At 49.2% G+C, this 22,295-nt stretch overlaps 2 protein-coding genes across 8 annotated transcripts; one reads left to right on the top strand and one right to left on the bottom strand.

The window, feature by feature from the left end:
* Positions 1–1,037: 1,037 nt before the first annotated feature.
* Positions 1,038–16,752, top strand: LOC122364070 (copine-8-like). 5 transcript variants are annotated; one of them, XM_043334124.1, is made up of 10 exons: positions 1,038–1,239; positions 8,473–8,573; positions 9,991–10,165; positions 10,325–10,441; positions 10,739–11,212; positions 11,762–11,948; positions 12,589–12,738; positions 13,237–13,359; positions 13,635–13,808; positions 14,118–16,752. In XM_043334124.1, the coding sequence occupies exons 2-10, from the start codon at positions 8,491–8,493 to the stop codon at positions 14,279–14,281; spliced, it is 1,647 nt and encodes a 548-aa protein (XP_043190059.1). In that variant the 5' UTR covers positions 1,038–1,239; positions 8,473–8,490; the 3' UTR covers positions 14,282–16,752. The 5 variants fall into 5 exon arrangements, with proteins under 5 accessions (XP_043190059.1, XP_043190060.1, XP_043190062.1 ...); XM_043334125.1 differs by having other exon boundaries at positions 1,038–1,261; XM_043334127.1 differs by lacking the exon at positions 1,038–1,239 and adding an exon at positions 5,170–5,301.
* Positions 16,753–17,354: 602 nt separating this feature from the next.
* Positions 17,355–22,065, bottom strand: LOC122364068 (SAGA-associated factor 29-like). Of its 3 annotated transcripts, none has more exons than XM_043334121.1 (7): positions 21,888–22,065; positions 20,342–20,675; positions 19,800–19,934; positions 19,540–19,662; positions 19,136–19,294; positions 18,501–18,729; positions 17,355–18,061 (listed from the first exon to the last, which is right to left on the bottom strand). In XM_043334121.1, exons 2-7 carry the CDS (start codon positions 20,537–20,539, stop codon positions 17,874–17,876), a joined length of 1,032 nt encoding a protein of 343 aa, XP_043190056.1. In that variant the 5' UTR covers positions 20,540–20,675; positions 21,888–22,065; the 3' UTR covers positions 17,355–17,873. The 3 variants fall into 3 exon arrangements, with proteins under 3 accessions (XP_043190056.1, XP_043190058.1, XP_043190057.1); XM_043334123.1 differs by having other exon boundaries at positions 22,011–22,045; XM_043334122.1 differs by having other exon boundaries at positions 21,956–21,990.
* Between the last annotated feature and the right edge of the window lie 230 nt (positions 22,066–22,295).

The raw sequence follows: 22,295 nt of genomic DNA, 5'->3' as shown, positions 1-22,295 counted from the left end.
CTGGGTGCAGTCTTAAAACATTAAACAATACCAGTCTCTGCACTGTTTGAGCACAGAGTCGGTTCCTTTTGACCACTTAAGGACCCTGTTTTACGGCACGCTACCATGAGCGACTTATAGCGACTACTAGCGCGATTGGCGCTTCCGGTTTCTAAAGAGACACCAACGAATATGCATATTTTAAATGCATACTTCGTTACTTATAAGAGGCAGGGAGGAAAGGCAAAGAACATAGCCTTCCAAACTGAATCATTTTAAAACTTCTTATCCAACCCCGCCGATCGCTTCATAGTTGCCATGGCATCGCGACTCGCGAGGCACGGCGACTGCACCGGAACACAGGACAACAGCTCAAAGATTGCAACGGAGCACCACGCAGTAGCACCAGTGAGAAGTGATAAGGGAAAACAGTCTTTATTTTACGGTCGTCAAATTAGATGTAAGTGAATCATAATCTATAAATCCTGTAATCTATAATAATCTATATATAAATCTATAAATTAATAAATCCTGGCTCGGATTGGCTGCCTAGATTATAGAAAATTAATCATGGCAAAATTAGGGCATACAGTCCAAGACAGCTTGCTCAATCCAAGACAGAGGATTTATCAGACCTGTCACGTCTTTTCACCGTTTCGAACGTTGGCCCGGCAGAGATCATCGTGGGCTCTAAAGTCGAAAGACGTTTGCGACAATTGACGGCTTTCATGCGATGCTTGTTAAGCGCACACGCTCCCTTTTTCTGCGAGGCTCTTACTGCGGGGCTCAATAAGACCATACCATTGGTTCTTGAGATAACAGTGGGGGGGGGGGGTCGGTTTTTCGTGGGTACTGGGAAATAGCCAAGGCGGTGCCGGGATAATTAGGGGAAAAGAAATTGGCGAGTGGTCTCACCAACAGGGCTTCCGAATCTTTTGAAGCATAAGTTCAGGAGGCATGCTTCGGCAGCTGTAAGAAAAGCCACTCAAATGTTAGCGGTGATACGACGCTCCTTCGTGCTTCTCGATCAGCAAACAGTGCCACTGTTATACAAATGTATTTGATGCGCGCGACTAACAGTGGCGCGCAGCAAAGCCTTTCTCTGCCCGCGGGCGCAAACTGTAGCCTGTAGCGACACCTACCGCACGACGTGAGCACCACCGGCCCTCAGGCCTCAGTGAGCGCCCGCAGTGCCACGTGACAATATGTGTTCTGTGTGCTTTCGGAATTCCTTTGCGTCTGGTGTGCACCAACAGTGCGGTGAGCCGCTTTTCAATTACAGGCGAGTCCTTCCCGTGACGGGAATATACCTAGTGCCTATTCTCACGGCCCGGTGCGGCCGTCTCGTTGTACTGCGTCCCCGTCTCCGGCGGCGCGTCAGTGCGGCCGGTTGGTGACCCCTGCACGCCTGACTCCGCTCGCTAACGGCACAGCCGCTGACAGTAGTTTTTTCGCGGTTTTTCTATCTTCCCGTGGCACTGTGCGGCAGTTTCGCTTCGGGCTGCGGCGCTGTCCGCGACTACGCTCGACTCCCGTGGGCGGCCTGAGCTAATCGTTTTGCTTAGACCACTAATCCGCGGCCATCTCTGTCCCTTTGTCCGGCGCGTCCCCCTACCGGGCCGCTTCCCCTCCCTCGCTCCCTCCCCACCCCGGGGGTGGGGATGGTCGTACCGATACGCGCCGCCAGGCGGCGGCACCGACCGGACAGGGTGCCGGCGACGTGGCCGCGAGCGTCGGCGGTCTGCTGCGCTGCGCGGCGCGACTCGGGATGCTGGAGCCGCAGCCGCAGTCTCCGTATCTCGCCGGCGCGCCTGGGCGCACGTAGACTTATAGCACCCTGGCGCCCGGGCGCATACAGTTTCGTCAGCTAGGCTCGTGCCGGTGGCTTTTTCATGTTCAAGGGGCGGGGTTTCACGTGCATATATTGCCAGTCCAGGCTGTCTTCAATTTTTTTCTGACTTTTACAGATTCCTAAACCGTGACCTGGATCGCAGTGATTTCTCGTGGCTTTTTCAGACCGGACAGTATGTTTTTCGCAAATTGGTCTGTTTCGACCAAATATACTCTACGTACTCCTCACTTCTTGTCACCAGTGTGCTTTCATCCAAAGTACCCATGGACCATGTGTCATATGTTGTGCATGTTTTTATACTTCCGGCTATGTTCCTGCCTGGTTGATCTGACCTTGCCCCCACTACAGGGATCTAACATTCATGTCGCATTTCATACGTAATTGTGCGCGGTCGTCACCGAGTTCATGACGCGAGACGCCCCATGCGAGACACTACAGTCCAGGCTACCAACAGCCCAATTTTGGGCATGTTGCCAACACTGCTTCGACGCTGTTTTCCGGAGTCCGAGGTGACCCTGCGTGCCTCGTGTCCTACACCCGTTTTCTTGGACGACGTCACGCTCATTTATTTTCCACAATGAAATGGTGTCGCCAGGGGTAGCCAGTAAGAGTTGGTAGCATTAGGCTAAATGGGCGCTCAAAAACTACCACCCCATATGGCTCCTATGGGGTAAATGTCAGGAATACATAGACCCGTATCCACCAGTCATGTCTTTGCAAGCGCAGCGGGACGGAGAAATGTATTTGATGCGCGCGACTAACAGTGGCGCGCAGCAAAGCCTTTCTCTGCCCGCGGGCGCAAACTGTAGCCTGTAGCGACACCTACCGCACGACGTGAGCACCACCGGCCCTCAGGCCTCAGTGAGCGCCCGCAGTGCCACGTGACAATATGTGTTCTGTCCACCGCCACCCCGCCGCCGCCTGTCTCGTTTATCTTGTAGCACTGTGAACGTGCTCCCGGCTATGTATATTGTTACCCTGATGTGTACCTCACGGGGGCGTTACCCTCACCCAAAGAGCATGACTTGGGGTAAATGTCAGGAATACATAGACCCGTATCCACCAGTCATGTCTTTGCAAGCGCAGCGGGACGGAGAAATGCCTAGTGAGACCTCATTTGGAGTACGGTAACCTTGTATGCAGGGCCCGAACAACAGAGCTGACCAGAAACTCGTTGAAAGAGTTCAACGTAGAGCCACTCGGCTGGTAGCAAGTCTCCGTCAACTGCCCTACGAAGACCGACTTAGAACTCTGAATTGCCGTCTCTATACTACAGGCGAAGAAGAGGCGACATGATAGCGACCTACCAGATCTTCCATGGCGGCATAGATGTGGATCCAAACAGTTTATTCACTCTCGCTACCGACGCTTCTACGCGATGTCACCAGCTCAACCTGTTCAAGATCCGGAAAGCCCCAGCTTCAAGCAGAGTCAGGAGGTCAGCTTTTGCCATTCGTGTGGTGAACGACTGGAATGGAATTGGACTGCCGGCCGAGGTTGTAGGCTCTCCTTCGCTGAACGTAGGCAGCCTATTCAAAAGCCGTCTGAATGCCCACTCGGGGCTCCGCTTCAGTATCATCTGGTGCCTGACACCGACTTAGTCGAGTCAGAACGGAACACATGAGTTCGATGAGAGCGGGACCTCCAGGCTTTACTGCCTTTACCTATACATAACCCGACCACCACAAGGAATCTTGACTTCAAGGTACAGGTCTCGCGGCGGGTTTTGCACCTAGAAAATTTAGTGTACCTACTTCAGGCTATATCCACGTCGTCTTAAGCTTTTAAGTGTTGAAGATGCGATCGACTTGTCTTGTCACAAGCCGGCCATGATCGTGTAAAATGGCTTCATCGTAGATCTATTAGTTTCTGAGATATAACCGGAAATGTTAAAGTGCAACTACCGCTTAATCTCGCGAGAGCCGTACCTAAGGTAAGGTAAGTTAAAATTTCAAATGGACAATGGTTAGGTACTACTTACTGGAGTCTGGAATATCCATATTTTTGTTTCGATCGGTTCGGTTGTTGCTGACTGCTAAGTTCAAGTTTTAAAACCCTCGCCGGTACAGGCCATTTTGCGTCCTTCGACGGCACAAGGGTTGGTACGGGGACCCGCAGTTGCTACTGTACACGAACCCCAACTCTAGCCGTCTGTCCTGCCCAGTAACAACCGATAACATTGATATCGACTGCCGGTCCCTGAACAAGAGCAGCTGAGGTTTTCTGTGAGTGCCCTCTGACAGCTTATCGTTGTTCCCTGTGAGTGTGCTGGGACAATTTACTCAGGGTCGCTGTACGGTAGCAACTGTGGGTCCCCGTACGACCCCCCCCCCCTCGCGTTTGGCCCCCGATTGAGCTAGAGCTTCGCGGAAAAAACGAGCGTGTTGCCCGACACGAGAGGAAGCCGATGATACCCAATTTTAAGGTCCTAGGTCATCGGGTGACCTTCCAGGTCAGGTCAATGACCGGAAAACCGAGAAAATCGGGACCTGTTAGAAAGTCGTAAAGTGTGGCTGCTATGTGGTTTTCCGGGGTGCTGATCATGAATATCGTGTTAGTTTTGATCAGAGTTTTTAAGCATTTAGACCAGGTCGGGTCAGGTCAGGTCAGGTCAACCGGTAGGGGTTGTGACGGGTATTCGTAATACGTGTCAACCGCCTCTGACAGCTTCGTAACATGTTACGAAGGCACCAAAACTACTTCGTAAATGTTCAAATGGTTGCTAAATTCGAATTCAGCTCCAAAAACTAGCCTAGAAACATGTAAAACTCGAAAAAGTAAACCGAGGTCACCCGAGGTCACCAAAGGTCAATGACCTGACCTGACCTTCAGGTGACCTTGACACCCACCCTAATGTATGGGAGCAACATCAAATCACATGTTTGAACGTTTGAAACCACGAAAAGCTTGCAAACGCGCGGCTAATGCGAGCCGACATACACCGAATCGCGATTTCGGCCAAACATGGTCACGGAAAAGAGGTCACAGGTCAAAGGTCACTGGGGTCAGGGTCATGAAATTTTCAGGAAACGTGTAAAATTAATCAATGCGAGGGTACTGAAAGTTCCGTCGCGATCGGCCGCTTTTTACGCGAGTTATTCGCGAAAAACCTTAGGGGGGTTGCATAAACCCCCCCCTCCTGTGCCGGCGAGGGCTAGGATACGGTACGTACTACGTAGATCATAGATGATTCTTCATTCTTTACGATGACTGATAGCTTTACTTGGCTGTGGCTGTAGTAGAGGTAAGAGGCGAAAAGTGAAGGCGGAAAGTGAAGGTATTTTAGAAATATGGTAGCAATAGGAGGGCTTCCAGATGTGACGGTTACGGCGTAGCAATGACAAAGATTCTTTTCAAACTGTTGAGTTTTTTTGTTGTTTTTTCCGTACTGTTTTTGTGTATTTTCTCTGACAGGCTGATATTTCATAAGTCTTTTATATACCGCGTATTTCATAAGTGTTTCATAAGTGGTAAGTCATGTGTCTGGTTTTTATAGTATTGCTGTATTCATTTGATAGCAGTGTCCAAGGCTATATAAACCGCAGTGTCCCAAAATGTGTTCCCCTTGCTTATAGATGGGAAATGAGATCTAATCAAAGTCATTAGGTACATCCCACCGCTAAAGTAATGTAGGGTTTTACCAATCTCAACGGCTGGCTTTGACTGGCGATTTTTTAATGCGGAGTGATCGAAAAGAAGATGTCAATACCTCAAGTTGCAGCTGCAAGGGTGACGATACATATAAGCTACATTCAAAGTTTCACTGTAGTCTGGCTAATCGTTTCTAAGCTTCAGAAGCAGAACATACCCATGACTGAAACCCCACATTACAGCCTAACGGTCTCTGAGTGTATGGAACTTAACGAAATGCCATACAAAGAATCAGTTTGGTGTATAGTGAAGCCAACAAGGGCAGTCAGGATCCTTGTCGGCTTATGTTACAGAAGTCCGGCAAGTACATTTGACAACAATGAGAGACTGATTGACCTTATTGGGCGTGCTAGAAGGTTTCAAGCTTCAAGTATACTACTGATGGGGGATTTTAACTATGGGCAAATAGATTGGGAAGCAGGACTAGTAAGGGGGCCGGATGACTCTGATGCTGCTATGTTTTATGAATCGGTCCAGGATCTATTGCTGTTCCAGCATGTAAGTTTCCCGACAAGATTTAGAGAGGGTTGTACCCCATCACAGCTGGACTTGGTGTTTAGTACTGAAGAACTTATGATAGACAACTTGGAGGCAAGCAGTCCAGTGGGAAAGAGTGATCATGTAGTGTTATCATGGTTATTCAGGTATGGCAATGATAGTGATGGGGAGAGAAGAAGTGAACAGACAAAGTTCAACTACAGGAAAGGGAACTATACCAACATGTCTGCAGCACTCAGACAAGTTAACTGGGACGACATCTTGTTGGACATGGATACAGAAGGAACCTGGAATTGCATCAAGAGGAAACTCAAGAGGATGATTGAGGAACATGTTCCAAAGATGAAGACAGGAAGAACTAAGAAGTGCAAAGCGCCATGGTGGCACAAGGGCCTAGAGAGAGAAGTCAAGAAGAAACATAAAGCTTGGAAGGAATATGTGGAGACGAAGAGCACAGAGTATTGGAGGAGTTTTGTACAGCAGAGAAATAAGACGACAAGTAAGATAAGAAAAGCAAGAAGGGACTATGAGAACAGAATTACAAGCAGTCTTAAACAAGCGCCAAAGAAGCTGTATTCCTACATCAGGACACAGCAGAGGGTGAGAGCAGCTGTCGGACCACTCAAGGACAACAGAGGCCAGTTGACGGAGACAGATGAAGAAGCAGCAGAGGTCCTGCAATCATTCTTTAAGTCAGTGTTTACTGAGGAAAGAGGAGGTGACATCCCAGAGTTCCCGGATCGTCTGGACAGTGACCAAGTAATGACCGACATCGATGTAACAGAAGAGCAAGTGCTCAAGGAACTGCGAAACCTGAACCCAAACAAGGCCCCAGGCCCAGATGAAGTGCCCAGCGCAGTGCTCAGGGCATGTGCGGACCAGTTAGCCAAGCCTCTGTGCCTGCTATTCAGGAAGTCGATGGAGAGTGGACAATTACCCATGGACTGGAAGAAGGCAATCATCTCACCCATCTTTAAGAAAGGAGCAAGGTGTGATGCGAGTAATTACCGACCAGTCAGCCTCACTTCACAGGTGTGCAAAGTCATGGAGAGGATACTGAAGCGACACATTGTTGAGCACTTGGAGCAGCACAATATCATCAGTGAGCATCAGCATGGATTTTTACAGAAGAGGTCGTGTCAAACCAATTTGTTGCAGTCATTCGAGGAGTGGACGGAGATATTGGATGGGGGTAAGGGACTGGATGTCGTATACCTAGATTACAAGAAGGCATTCGACACCGTACCGCATAAGAGACTATCGCAAGCTAAGTGCCTATGGTCTGAAGGGTAGAGTATTGAGGTGGCTGATAGACTTTCTACATGCACGGCAGCAGCAGGTGAAGGTTGGTAGTAGCCACTCAAGTTGGGCCCACGTCTCAAGCGGCGTCCCACAGGGCTCGGTTTTGGGACCGGTCATGTTTCTGCTTTTTGTCAATGAGATTCCCGAACTACTACATAGCAGAGTGAAGATGTTCGCTGACGATATGAAAATGTACGGGGCAGTCACCAGCACCAACGACACACAGGCACTCCAACAAGACATGGACACACTCTCGCACTGGTCACAGACATGGCTGATGAAGTTCAACATATCCAAATGTAAAGTGATGCATTGCGGCACAGGAAATCCTCGAAGAGTGTACCATATGACACAGGACGGAACCTCGGAGTCGCTAGAAGAGACCTGCAAAGAGAGAGACCTGGGAGTGATTGTGGAAAATACATTGAAGCCGACACTACACTGCAAGATGGCAGCCAGCAGAGGCATGTCAGCCCTGAAGCAGCTCAAGGCGACCTTCCGCACAATAAGCAGGAGAAACTTCAAGCCACTCTACAACGCTTTTGTCCGACCCCACATCGAGTACTGTGCCCAAGCGGTTGGACCGTACATGGCGCAAAACTTCAAAGCGTTGGAGAAAGTTCAGAGAAGGGCGACAAAGATGGTGAAGGGGATGAAGAACGTACCATACAAGCAGAGACTCATCAATCTTGGTATGACAAGTGTAGAACAGCGCCTACGGAGAGGAGACCTTATCGAGACCTATAAGATATTGACGGGGAAGACGAAGCTGAAGCCGGAGCACTTCTTCCAGCAGAGCCAGGAGGGGAGAACCAGAGGACACTGCCTCAAGCTGACCAAGAAACGAGTGACCCACCATGCAAGGATGATGTTCTTTTCTCAACGTGTGGTGTCCCCCTGGAATGCTCTGCCAGAGGAAGTTATATCGGCACTGACTACGAACAGTTTCAAAAACCGGTTGGACCAACACTGTGCCACAAGGAATCCTCACTGAGTCATTTCTGACCTTATCCGGATGTGGGCCCTGAATAGACCCGGTCTACCCAAGCCCACTAGTAAAACCTAAACCTAAACCTAAACATTACTTCTGTTGTGGACTGTACCTATGACTCACCTCAATAATCAATTTATGTGTAACTTTTAGCTTTTAGTTCTCTGGTCATAAAATATGCTCTATTTTCCTGTTCTAGGTGGACTGCTAGATCATCATGTTCAGTGGCAATCAGCAGCCATTTCAGCCTGGCACTGCAGCTGGGCCTCAGACGCAGATAGAGCTCTCTGTGGCATGCAGGTGAGGATTCATCAATTGATCTTGGGCCAGACTGCAGTACAAGGTTACAGTCAACTACCCCTACAAGCCAGGGTGGTTAGTTTACAATACCTAGTTCACACTATGACTACCTAAACTGGAAAACATTACAATGCCACATGACAATGGACACACACTAGCACAATTTGTATTTTATATCACAGACTAAAAAAAACTCACTTTTGATGAGAAGACTGTTAGATGCTTAGACTGCAAAACATTCCAGTTATTCTCTGGCTGACCACATTGTGTCCTCCTCAGATGCATCATTGTCATGGGCAGTATTGTACCAGCTAAGCAGACCAGTAGGACACCATATTAGCACCCATGCCATGGGGCATGGCATGGCTCCATTCAAAATCTGCACAGTTTATCACCTGAGTAGTAAAATGCAATAATTGGACCTTAAATAAGTCATGCCTTGCATTCTGGTTGGTGGTGGATGAGATGGTTTTGTTCATATTCTCTGATGTTATTATCTATCTATGAAATGTGTTTGAAATAACCACCTAACTTTTATTAATGTCTAAATGTTAGCCTTTTTCTGACTTGCTAGGTGCTTATTGCAAAATCAATTAGAAATCTTTGAAGTTGCCTAGTTGATAAATGATTTTATATTCATTTTATTGATGGGAATTAAAACAGCTTAAATCAAATTTCCTGGTTAAATCCATGCTTACTTCCAATTGGTGACCTGTATAGCAGTTACGCTGGCCTATTTCCAACAATCTCATCCATTTTCTTTGTGTTAGCAATAAGTTCCCAGTGAGATGGCACATTTCTTTTCAGCTGTTAAAGGGACTATCCCACCTTTACCATGGGGTTTGAGTTGAGATAGCCAAGTTTGCGGCGAGGTTCAGAAACCACTATCTATCTAGGTTGCAACCCCCGCGGCCTCTTGGTGTTGAAGAAATTCGTTCCCTTCATTTGAAAATGGGCCTTGTACAAGGCCCTATCTTCAACATGGAGCGACCGTTAGTGTGACGTCACCTCGTTTAGTCATTCTGATTTAAATGGGTTTGTTCGTTGAAAAATCGCTAAAAACTTGGTCTGAACTTTGTTGTGGTGCCTACAGAGTAAAAAGAATCAGCTTTATGACAGTAATGTGGCCTGGGGAAGGAGGTAATTTTGGGCTGTGACGTCACATATTTGAATGTTTGTGTTTGGAATATGGGAAGACTAAGATGTTAAATGAAAAATAAATGCCAGAACCGTGTTCCTGGTCATCCAATCTATAAAGTCGGGCACAATTTAACTGGTTTTAACAACATTTTTGAAGGTGGGATAGTCCCTTTAACTGTTAAATAATAACTTTATAAATAACTGTTAATAAATAATCATACTGGGGTATACAGACACAGGTTCTGACATGTTCTGACTCCTGATGATCTGTTTTCAGTGGCCTGTCAGACAGAGACCTGTCATCCAAGTCGGACCCATGCTGTGTGCTATACATCTGTGAGGGAGCAGCTGGGGCATTTGTGGAACTGGGGCGCACAGAGGTGGTCAAGAATAGCCTCAATCCTGTGTTTGCCACCAAGTTCCAAATCAACTACAAGTTTGAGGAAAAACAGGTAAGTATTAGCTCTTGTCAGGCTTCCCAAACACATTGGAACTTGAGTAAGCTAACAAATTTGCCTTTTTTGTTTAATTATCCTGTTCATAGCATTGTTTGAGGCTCTCCAGCCCTATCGTGTGCCGTTTTTTGACCTCCTCCGGTGCCCTTGCCTCAGCTGCTGCGGTTCGCCGTGCTCGACTGGGACGTCAGCGTCGCCTCAGTCTCGCGGCAGGACGCACTGGGCGAGCTGCAGTGCTCGGTCGGAGAGGTGGTGGCTTCACTCGGCGGAAAGGTATTGACGACGACCGTCACAGGCTCGATGAGGGTCGTCTTGACGACGATGTGACGCAACGCTGGGCAAAGGGTTTTGTTAATCCAGTTAAATGTCTTTTACTGACAGCACGTTACTTCTGGTAACATTTAATCGCACAGTATGCATGGCGTCTCACAAAGTTATTTGCATTGCTTGCCAGTATTTAAAGCTTCGTTTAAGGAATAAAGGAATCTGACGGTGTGTTGTGCTCTATACGGGCAAGACTTGTCGGCGGTGTCGCACCGTTCCACGTTTCAATTGCAGTGTTTCTTTCAGTTCCAGCGGCGTCTGTCGGGCGGCCGCGGCCTGCTGCTGGTCACCGCCGAGGAGGTCTCCGCCTGTCGCCAAGTGCTCACTCTCTCCCTGAGCGCCCGCAACCTGGACAAGAAGGACACATTCGGCAAGAGTGACCCGTTCCTGGAGCTCAGTCGGGTGAACGCCGACGGCTCGACTACACTGACACACCGCACGGAGGTGGTCAAGAACAGCCTGTCGGCCGACTGGCGGCCGGTGACGGTGCCGCTGGGCTCCCTCTGCGCCGGCGACCTGCGGCGGCTCGTGCTCCTCCGCTGCTTCGACTGGGATAACGACGGTACGCACGACGAGATTGGATCTTGTACCGTGCCCGTGGAGCAGCTCCTCGAGCCCGGCTGTCAGCTGAAGCTGGTCAATGAAAAGAAGAGGGCCAAGAAGAAGAAGTACACCGACTCGGGCACTCTGCTGGTGAATTCTGCTCGCATCGCGCAGCAGGTGCGAACGACGAGCGGAGGGAGGGGCGGGTGGTCGCCTGGTGGGGTCATAGGGAAAGGCACACTCTTCATCAATGGTCTTCATTTTCATCTTCATGCTACCCGCGGGACGAGAGGCACGACGCCCTCCCTCAGTCCTGTGGGGCACGTTCTCGCCGATTTCGTTAACTTTATTATGTAATCAGTCGGTAGCAGCTCCCAGTACACATCCCGCCTGTTCTTAAAGACTTTGATGAGGGTGGCACCCGTTTGCGATTGACGTTGTGCTAACCTCTTTTGTGCGGCACATAGCCTGGGACCTGTTGTCGTTTTCTTATCTCCAAGTCGTATTGCGCTTGTACTTTTTGCCACTTCCCGGTATTGATGATTGCCATCATACCATTTCCCATGCGATTTAACAGATTGTTTAAGATCCTGTTTTTGTTAAAGATTCTGTTTTTAGTCGACTTCCTGAGTTGTCTGTCGAATCACTTTCTTCTCGGCGTATTCCTCGGGGATTTAGTTCTGTTTCTGTTCCCATCAATCCATCCTCTGTTCCGCTCACTCTCAGGTGACGTTTCTGGACTACATCCAGTCGGGCACTCAGCTGCACTTCACGGTGGCCGTAGACTTCACGGCGTCCAACGGGTATCCGACCGACCCGCGCTCCCTGCACTACCGAGACCCACGCGGTGGAGATAACCAGTACATGACGGCTATCAGAGCCGTGGGCAGCATCATACAGGACTACGACACCGGTGAGAGCCGTGGGCAACATCATACAGGACTACGACACCGGTGAGATGGCGGGGCAGTATCATACAGGACTACGACACCGATGAGATGGAGGGGCAGTGTCATACATAACTACGGCAGTGGTGGAATTTCGAGGCAGTTTCATACAGGACTACGACACCGATGAGATACGGGTGCAGCATCATACAGGTTTAGGACATCTGTGAAACATGGGGCAGCATCATACGGGACTACGATAGCCGGAAGATATCGGGGCATTATCACCTAAAGTTCGTGACCAGAATGTCTTACATTCGGCTGAGTGATTGATTATCTGCACTTAGGTGGTTTTTTACGTGTACCGTAACGATTGAAGTTATGTGAAGAACCAGTGTCACTCGTACTAGATTTTGACAAATTACAGTGTTTACCATCTTTAACCAGCTTCCTAGGCTACAGTCTTTTGTAGAACGCGAATATTGTATAAGTCTGTGTACTATATTGAAGCATTACCACAGGCATAGGCCCGAGGGTTTATCTACGGTCCTTCAGCACACTTGGTGCGCATTTATTCCGTCCGAAAGTATGTCGAAACGGTCCGCTTCCTCCCCTATCAGACCCTCAGACGCCGTCCTTCTGACCCGTTTCTCTGTGCGTCTGCAGATAAGCAGTTTCCGTGTCTGGGGTTCGGCGGACGCGTGCCGCCGGACGGTCGCGTGTCACACGAGTTCTTCCTGAACGGCCACCCGAGCAACCCGTACTGCCAGGGCGTGGACGGCATTCTGCAGGCCTACTACCACTCGCTGAACACAGGTATAGGGAGTTACACTGTATTCACAGTACACTGTAATATGTACTACCACTCGCTGAACACAGGTATACAGCTGTTCTACCACTCACTGAACACAGGTATACCATTCTACCATTTTCTGAACTCAGGTATAATCTTCTACCACTCTCTGAACACAGGTATGCTATTCTACCACTCGCTGAACAAAGGTTTATCATTCTACCACTCTCTGAACTCAGGTATAATGTTCTACCACCCGTTGAAAACATGTATACCATTCGCTGCACACATGCATACCACTCGCTGGAATTATAGCCATACTACCACTTTGAACGCAGATTTACCTTTATTGATCGATATGACGACCGAAATAGCGACATCTGCTTCATGTATCACCACGTGACTTTCGTTACTGAGTACAACTGTTACGATCTCACGTGACTTTCGTTACAGTACTACTGTTACGATCCCACGTGCTGTATTACTATGCAGCTGTTACGATCCCACGCGTTTCGTTCCAGTGCAGCTGTACGGTCCCACAAATTTCGCGCCGGTAATCCGGCACGTGTCGCGTATCGCGGCCAGCTCCCCGCCGGACCGCGACTACTACGTGCTGCTCATCATCACTGACGGCATTATCACAGGTGGGTGGCGTCACAGGGCGGTGTCACGCGACTGACGAGAGAAATCAGTGGCGGTGTCACGTGTTCTATAGGCGTGATGTGACTGGGAATGTCTCGTTATAGTCAATGGTGGGAATATTTATGTGAGATTATCGACAGTGAATGCGCCAACAGTGCTGGACCTCAATTACAGTGCTCTTGGCTCTACCTGATTAGCCTTAGCCCTCTAAGTAATCTCCCAGGGACCTCTGATCGGCCCTCTGTCGTCTGCTGACCTCCGTCCGTCACTCCCGCAGATCGGCTGGACACGGTGGCGGCGCTGGTGGACGCGTCAGCGCTGCCCCTCTCCATTATCATAGTCGGCGTCGGCAGCGAGGACTTCTCTGCGATGGAGTACCTGGACTGTGACGGAGGACGACTGAGGGACGCCGCCGGCCGATCCGCCGCCAGAGACGTGGTCCAGTTTGTCGGTGAGACGCCGGGACGAAGTGGAGTGGCATGGGACACCTCGGGGCTCGGGACGAAAACGGGTGGAACTGAGAGGGATGGGACCAGTTGGGAAAGCTTGATGTGCTCAGCAGACACATCGCTCGTACTTTGCTTTCTCTAGCGTACCGATCATAGATTATACTCGTAACCCCGCCACCCCCATCATTGATCATAGTTAGCTTCAAAGCATGTCCGTCAAAAGGCCGTTTCAGTCCTGGCATCTCCAAACCTTTAATACCAGTAGCCAGAGTCCCACCCACTCCCCGGCTGACGGCGGTGCGTGGTTACAGAGCTGCTGCCGCTGCTGGGCCGGTACGGACTGGGCCCGGAGACCCAGGCCGGTCTAGCACGCGCCGTGCTCGCCGAGCTGCCGCGCCAGCTGGTGGAGTTCATGCAGAGCCACGGCGTCACCCCCAACGCTCCCGCTCCGCCCGCCGCCCAGCCGGTGCAATGAGGACTGCTGTCGACATACTGAGACTTCTGCCGGTGATTGAAGACTACCGCCGCTCCGCCCGCCCAGCCGGCGCATTGAGGACCGACACATTGGTACCACTGCCGGTGTATTGAGGACTGCCGGCATTCTGTAGACTAGGCACTGCCGCAGCTCCGCCCAGCCCAGCCAATTCGCTAAGTGGGCGAGGATAGAATATGCCGCTCCTTCTCTCTAATTCATCGGTGAGAATGCACCGGTGTATCAATCTGTCGGTAAGTTGTACTTTTAAGTTGGGCAGGACTTTGAGTTGAGTGTTCTGATGCAATGAATGACGAAAAGAAAATATTTTAATGAAAGCTGGTATAGTCATGATATTCTTATTGTGGGCATGATTATAGTCATACTGTCACCGAGGGCCAGTCAACTTTGCCAGACGAGGTTGATTCATTTTATAAACTGTTCAAGTTTGTTTGTTTAATTTTTTTTTGTGAGATGTTTACATGGAGAATGACATGTGGCCAATTTTCTGACTCCCCAGTGTTTGTGAGAGACTGGCCATCCACTTGTGAGCTCTTTAGTAGATGTCTGTTTAGCACTGATCTGTTCGCCAGATGTTTCGGTGTTACGATGAGCCGTTGTGTCGCTTCACGCTGCTTGTTCTTTCAGTTACCGTTAATGTATTTTACTGAACGAAACATTTAAGAATGCACTATGCGATCGATAGAATAGATTAAGTTGCAAGACCTCAAATGTGGTCTCTGAAGCCAAAGTGATTCAATGATTCAGATTATGTGATGCCAATCAAATGCAATGTGATTCTTGCAGGAGCTGCAAATCGATCGTACAAATTGTTACGAGCGAGCGAGCGCAGCGAGCGAAGTGAGTCTTTTCAATATAACGGAAAAATCTCAGTATGAGCGGCCCGGCCCGGCCCGGCCCGGCCCGGCCCGGCCTGTAACGCTTTTGAGAGGCTTATATCTCAGCAACCGCTGGACCGATTGGCCTGCGGTCTTTTTTGTTGGGTAGCCCCATCCCTTCTACCCCGTAATTGACTACTTTTGATACATCTCAGTGACCGTCGTGGCACGTGCCACGTGAAAAGTCAAGGGTGTTCAAGCTGTTTTGCAAAAGTAGTGATTTTGAGAGGCTCATATCTCGGCAGCCGCTTGGGCGATTGACTTGCGGTAATTTTTATAGGGTAGCAGCATCCCTTCTAGCCAAAATAGGATACTCTCGATGCATGTGGGTCACCCCCAGTGCACGTGCAAAATACAACAATAAGAGGTGCCAAATTTGTTCCCATTTCAGTAACTTGGTAATTACTGGGGCGATTTCGCTGAAACTTGGCATACAGGTAGGCACCCACCAGGCAATGCATTCCCATGTGTTGCGGTTAGGGTGCTACTGCACGTGCGCACGTGCAGGGGGCGTTTCCAGATCTCGAGAACGGCTGGGCCGATTACGCTCAAATTTGGTACACGGTTGGGGACCAGTTAGTAGGGTGCCGTGCAAAAGTCATTTTGGACCCCGTTTGCACGTGCGCACGTGCAGAATGCCGCTTCCAGATCTCAGGAACGGCTGGGCCGATTGCGTTCAAATTTGGCACACCGCTAGCGACCAGTTAGAAGGGTGCTTTGCGCAAGCCCGTTGGAAGCACCCTCTCGCCCTTCCGCACGTGCAGGGCTCACTATCTCGCTCGCTCGTTCTTCGCCCAAAAGGCGTTTTACTGGTATGTAGTTAGATTCCAATTAGATACCCCGATTGATTAGGTCATATAACGCAGTGCTGTTACGCCTCTGTGGTGAAGAAACTTGAAAGGTACTTTAATGTACGACAGCATTAGTCAAACGTGGCGAGTTAGTGCTAGCAAATTACTTAGGTAGTGCCAGTTGATGAGGCCTTTGCTGAAAAATGATACAATCATGGTGCCTTCCACTTTCAAACTGTGACTTGTAATTTAGCTAAGATCATAATATCCATATGTAGATGTACCGTTAGAAGTATTTTAGTCTTCATGGTTTGTTTGTAGTTTGTAACGGACGACTTCGAAGCCAATGAATGTGGTATTTATATGATTTCAGCATTTCCGTACAGGGCATTCCAATAGGATGTCCGTGCCTTCGCGTCGTTTGTTGCCGTTGTCTTGACTGTAACATCGCGTATATTGCCTACTGATCGGGCTCGGGTTCCGACGCTGTCTTGCCTGTTAGTGAAGAATGACTGATAGCTTATTGCATATTGTGATCATTGTACAACGTCTACATATGGTGATGAAAAGTGTGATTATTGCTTGTGCTGTCAGTTGTCAATGTGATTGAGGCTTGTGCCAACCAGTTATCAATGTGATTCAGGCTTGTAGTTGTGCCAATTAGTTATCGATGTGATTCGGGCTTGTGCGAAGCAGTTAGCATTGTGATTTAGGCTTGCCATGCCTTCCGTGTTATAGGAATGTTTATCTTGAAAGGGAATGCACAATACATCTGATGCAACTTTTAACTTACAATGAACAGCATCAGCTATGGTGATTACAGTGATGCGTTACATCATACATTGGATGAAATGAAAAAAGGTCTGGACTGTACATATGCTGCTAAGTTAAGGCCTGGCTACACTATGCGTTTTCTGCGTGCGTTTTTGCGGGTTTGCGTGTTTTGCGTGATATCGTTCTAGAAAAATAACGATATTACGGTTTTGTGATGTTTTTTATATTAAATTTTAGTTAAAATCAGAATTATATTAACTTTTGTATCCAACTAATGGAAAAGTTGTATCATTTATGACTTTTTTCTAGAACGATATTACGCAAAAAACGCAAACCTGCAAAAAACGCACGCAGAAAACGCATAGTGTAGCCAGGCCTTTATACTAACGTGGATGGAAGGGCGAGGGAGACGGGCAGACTTGCAAAATTGTCTGCAGGCCAAAACGTATGTAACCGCCCGTACTGAAGTTCCCTAGCCAGGCGAGAAATGGATGCAAGTGACCTGACCTCGCCTCACTCGACACGTAACGCTCTTCGGACACTGGGCTTTCCACGCAGGAGTCTCCTGTCAAATCTCAACTACCTCTTTCACGGACAGATAAACGAATCGGCCAGTCGTACAATCGTAGTATTACGAAACGGTGCATGTGCTCCATGAGTATGTACACTGTGCAGAATATGAACATGCGATATATGACATGGCTAAATGACAAATTGTTCGTGTCGTTTGTGTTGCTCAGCCTGCCTAAATGAGCACAAGACCCGCAGGTAGAGAATATTCATCAGACGAATGAAACGCGACGGTTCAGACACGTTGCAGCGAACCCAAGCATCGTAAGCGGACCTCTAGTTTGAGCCCTGGGCGGTGCTGCTCGACTCAGCGGCGCGGACTTGTCGCCGTTGTCGAGCGGAGCCTTTCAGACGCCATACCGCGGAGCGACCGGTCAGAGATCCGTGATACTTTGTACACCCTTTCGCTCGAGTCTCGATCCTTGTGTCAGCTGCCCTTATAGTCTCCAATCTGCCCATTTACACCACTTTCACTCACACTTGCATACACATCTCAACACCATATCTCCCAACCAAGCCCACGCAGCATTTCCCACTTGCCCACCATGACTCTCAAGGCTTTCACTCTTTCTTGCTCTTCTTCTCCTTGTAGCCTATGACGTAGCGCTGAGCGACGCGGAGTGGCGGCGCGAACCCGTCCGCGTACGACGAGTCCTCGAACAGAATCTCGTAGTCGTCCACCGCAGTGGCCGGCGAGCTCTTAACCACGCCCTTGTAGAAACACGTCGTCTGCGGGTAGATGGCGTTCACTGCCGAACAGACACGCAGGAGAGTTGGTCAGTTGCGCGTACATAAAATACTGGGCTGCTCTTGGACGACAAACAAAGGGAAACAAAAGTTACTGTTAATGACGTTGTATCGATAATGGATGACGTTACTTTTTCCAACATCTTTGTTGACTTAAAGATACAAAAATACTCCTAATAAATTCGCCTTACAATGGAAATGGAAAGGCTGTCGGGGCATCAGAAAAATTGTATACAAACATTTGCCGGTCGATGTCGCCCCGCTCCATTCTGTCACTGACAGAAACTGCCTCTCAACTAACCCTCTCCTTCCCTCCCTCCCTCCCGCTCTTCCTCCCTCCCTCTCTCTTTCTTTCTTTCTCTCTCTCCTCTCTCTCTCTCTCTCTCTCTCTCTCTCTCTATCCCTCCTCCCCCTCTCTCTATCCCCCCTTCTGCCACCTACCAATATCGCCCTCGTGGAAGAGCGCCTCCGGTTGCGTGTCCGGGTTGGCGCGCATGGTGGGCAGGGGGATGACCCGCCGCCGGCTGAGCACCATCCGCTCCCGCTGCTCCTCGTCAATGTCTTCCACCTCGTACTTGCTGCTGGAGGGGTTGTAAGAGATCACCTCGGCCAGAATCCAGTTCTCCTCGCCGTCACTGCCGCGGTACAGAGCGGCCACCATATCTCCCGCCTGGCGACACAGCGGTTGGTGGTATCAGGCATCAGCATGGGAACCAGAGCAGAGCGGCTTACCAGGTAGGGTTAGCAAGGTACAGCCTTGATGGGGCAACGGACAATTACGTCACTCGTGCCGAGGCTGGCGGCATAGCGGATGAGGTTTATTTTATCGATATGGGACAGCCGACGTCGAAAGCCACGAGGATCAAGCATCGCCGAAAACCGGATATCCAGCCACTTCACCATTTGACATTTACCTCACCTCACTGCAACACAACTGAAGACTGCGGCGTCTCGCTCTCACTAAACACCAAAGATAACCACCCGTCTCTCGTCTTACCTCAGCCGCGCAGCTAGGCATTCTAACGTAGGACTCTTACCTCAGGTAGAGCTAACCACCAATCGCCATACCGTCTTACCTTGGCCGCGTAATTGGACTCGGCCTGGACGGCGCCGCAGAGTGCGGGTGGCTCCTCGCCCGGGCTGCCGATCCACAGCGGCAGAGTCTGCGCCGTATTCTGCAGCATTTTCATCAGCGCGCCGCGACGGATCGTCTCCTTGTTCCCAGAGTGCTTGGCCTGAGGTGGGGTCACGCCAGGTCACACTGTCGCCAATATGGACGCCACCAGAATTGTCGATGGACTTTTCGCTATCTGCTACAATGCAGCAAAGTTAGAGGAGTAATAAGCATTTTTTACCGGAAAGCGCTGCAATCTTATATAAAAGTCACAAAAGCATGATGAGAGGCGTCATCGCTGCCATGCGTCTTATCCACAACTGGATTTATTGTTTCTTGTTTCGTCACAGACTCGCTTTTGTCTACCTGAAGGCGCAGCTCATTGCGTATCGTCCTGATCTCGTAGATGGAGGCGAGGGCGTTTCTGATCAGCTGGGCCTCCTTCTCAGCGTCGCTGCGTGCCGTCACGTACAAACTCTTCAGCTTTACCTTCGGAGAGGAAATGAAAGTCACGTCAGGAAGACGCCCTTGTCTCGACTTGGCAATGTCCGTTGGCTGCCCACGCAGTCACTGCGAACATGTTGTTCTGATCAAAAGATTCACTGAACGCTAATTAGTCCCGTTACCTTGTTGGCGGGCGTGAGTTTGCCTTCTTGCTGTATCTTTTCGTGAAAGCTGTTGATGGCATCCAGGTTAGGGTCGCCTTTGACGCGCTCCTCTTCAATTTCCACGATACTCTTCGAGACACTTTTGAGCTTATTCTGGAAAAAAATGTTCGTGTTGGAGTAAGACTAGTGAAACTTTTTTAACATTCCATTTCCCAACGTCCATTTCATGCTTTATCCTGTGCCTCAGTGGGTAGCGCGTTGGATTCCTAGTGAGATGCGCAGTGGGCATCTCAGCTTGGCGCTGGCTCCGGCTCTGTTTTATCCGTCCATTCAAACTCTCGAGCTAAATTGGTAACGACCACCGTTTATCGGCTTGAAATCATCCCCAATAAACCATTGGCACCATCCATTACCAATTCATATAGCACGCACCAAGACCATTAATATCGTACGATTCAAATATGCCTTGGCACGTTTCTACTCCTTCCTTAACTTTATCATTTCTCCCATCACGCACCTAACCAGTAATATCAATGCACGTCCCATTCAAAACTGCTCACCTGTATTGTACTGGCCTCTGCGTTCATTGCCATAATCATCTCGGTGCTGAGGCTGAGCGGGTATGGCGTCAATGACAGTTCGACCAGCTCGGGCAGCCGCAGGCGTCGGCGCACCGGGCCGCCGCTCTCTGGGCGCGGCGAGCGCGGACTGCCGGCCGACGTGGACGCCTTGTTCTTGGCGCCCGAGGTACGGCCCATGGCTGCCCCCTGGACTGGACAGAGACGTTCAGAGCAGGTCCTCCGCTACAGGGAGCGAGGCTACCTGGCGCTGCGCCACCCGCTGAGCGGCCAGCACCGCGTACACCCAGCCGATGGCTGTCAGCGCCCAGAATACCTGTAGGCAGAGCATGCAGCTAGTCAGGGAGAGAGAAGGAGAGAGAGAGGGAGGGAGGGAGGGGGGAGGGAGAGAGAGGGAGAGAGAGAGAGAGAGAGAGAGAGAGAGAGAGCGAGAGAGAGAGAGAGAGAGAGAGAGAGAGAGAGAGAGAGAGAGAGAGAGAGAGAGAGAGAGAGAGAGAGAGAGAGAGACAGAGAGAACAGAGAACAGATAACAGAGAGCAGAGAGCAGAGAGAAGAGTGAAGAGTGAAGAGAGAAGAGAGAAGAGAGAGAGAGGAGAGGGTGAGGGAGGGGAAGGAAGGAGAGGATGAGGGAGGAGATTCAGAGGGACAGCATGGAGGGAAGTCAGAGGAAGAGATTAAAATTAGAGAAGACAAAGGAGGGTATTAGAGGAGAGGAAAAAGAGTCAGGAGAAGGTGAAGAGGAGTGGGTGATGACAGTGAAAGTAGGTTGGTACAGTAAAACTCAGAATATTTCAGAAAAAGTTAATTGTTTTAGATTCATATTCTGAAGCACTAGAGCAATAGCTTATTGCTGTCATGAGCTTATGCTTTATCACTGGTCATGGTTAGTTGAACTTGTTGAAGACTTATGGTGATAAAAATTCCCACAGTCAGCCAGGGCGGTGTTTCATGGCAGAGCGCTGCAGTGCGCTGCACGCTCGGCTCCCATGGCAATATCAACAAATTTCACTCTGACACTAAGCTATTGCATCACTGCAAAACGCTAGCGAGCCGCGGCGCCAGCGCCAGCAGCATGCTAGTAGGATTCGCACTCAACCATCTGTTCTCTTTGTACTTGGTTCTTTAGGACCTCTGTTCCAAGTGTGACTTATCATATTCAATCATAAGCTAACGGATCGCAAGCAAAATCATTCGAGTGACGTTACGGTTTGGCGATGGTGTGCCGTAGCTCCCAGCGCGGCGGCGTCAGGGCGGTGATACAGGGCCCCATTTGTGCTGAAAAGTTAAGTATTTTGAGCCAACTTGGTGTAAATGTTAAGAGTAAGTGTTTTGTAAGATGGCATGACACTAATCAGATTGAATTAACTACAATGAAAACGCTTGGTTATGATGGCCTCTCCGACCGCCGTCAGGAGCAGTAGTTTTCGATTCAGAACTGAAAAAAACATAAATTTCAAGGTAGGTACCTACCTACCTAGTTAATTTCTAAGGCAAGGTGCCGTATTGAAACCCCTAGTTAGGTACCAACCAATTCGACCGGCGAAACCTTGATGATTGAGAAAATCATGCCACCATGCATAAAACGGGGTAAATTACAGTAAATTTTATCAACCCCCCACAATACCCAACTCAACGCCTTAAACTGAACAACATATAAACAAAAGCTGAGACGAATTCGGTATATTTGTGCGTCGTTTACATGAAAATGTAAAAGCTGCGCTATACTTGTCGCACTTTTACGCTTTTGTGCTGCCCTCTTTTTATTGCTATAATTATTTAATTTTGAAATTTCCAAGCCGTCTTTTTTTGCAATGATTTACAATCAATTATTATTTTAAAATTTGTTATTTTTGTATTATTGTTAAAAAAAAATATCTAAAATAAGGTTATACATCTGCCTATTTTTATAAAACCACACCTAATCCACTAGTCTCGC

Source organism: Amphibalanus amphitrite, unplaced genomic scaffold (genome assembly GCF_019059575.1).
Source record: "Amphibalanus amphitrite isolate SeventyFive unplaced genomic scaffold, NRLGWU_Aamphi_draft 000654F_arrow, whole genome shotgun sequence".
Taxonomy (NCBI): domain Eukaryota; kingdom Metazoa; phylum Arthropoda; class Thecostraca; order Balanomorpha; family Balanidae; genus Amphibalanus; species Amphibalanus amphitrite.
The sequence above is the reverse complement of the archived record's forward strand: the minus strand, read 5'-3'. Positions and strand labels throughout refer to the sequence as shown.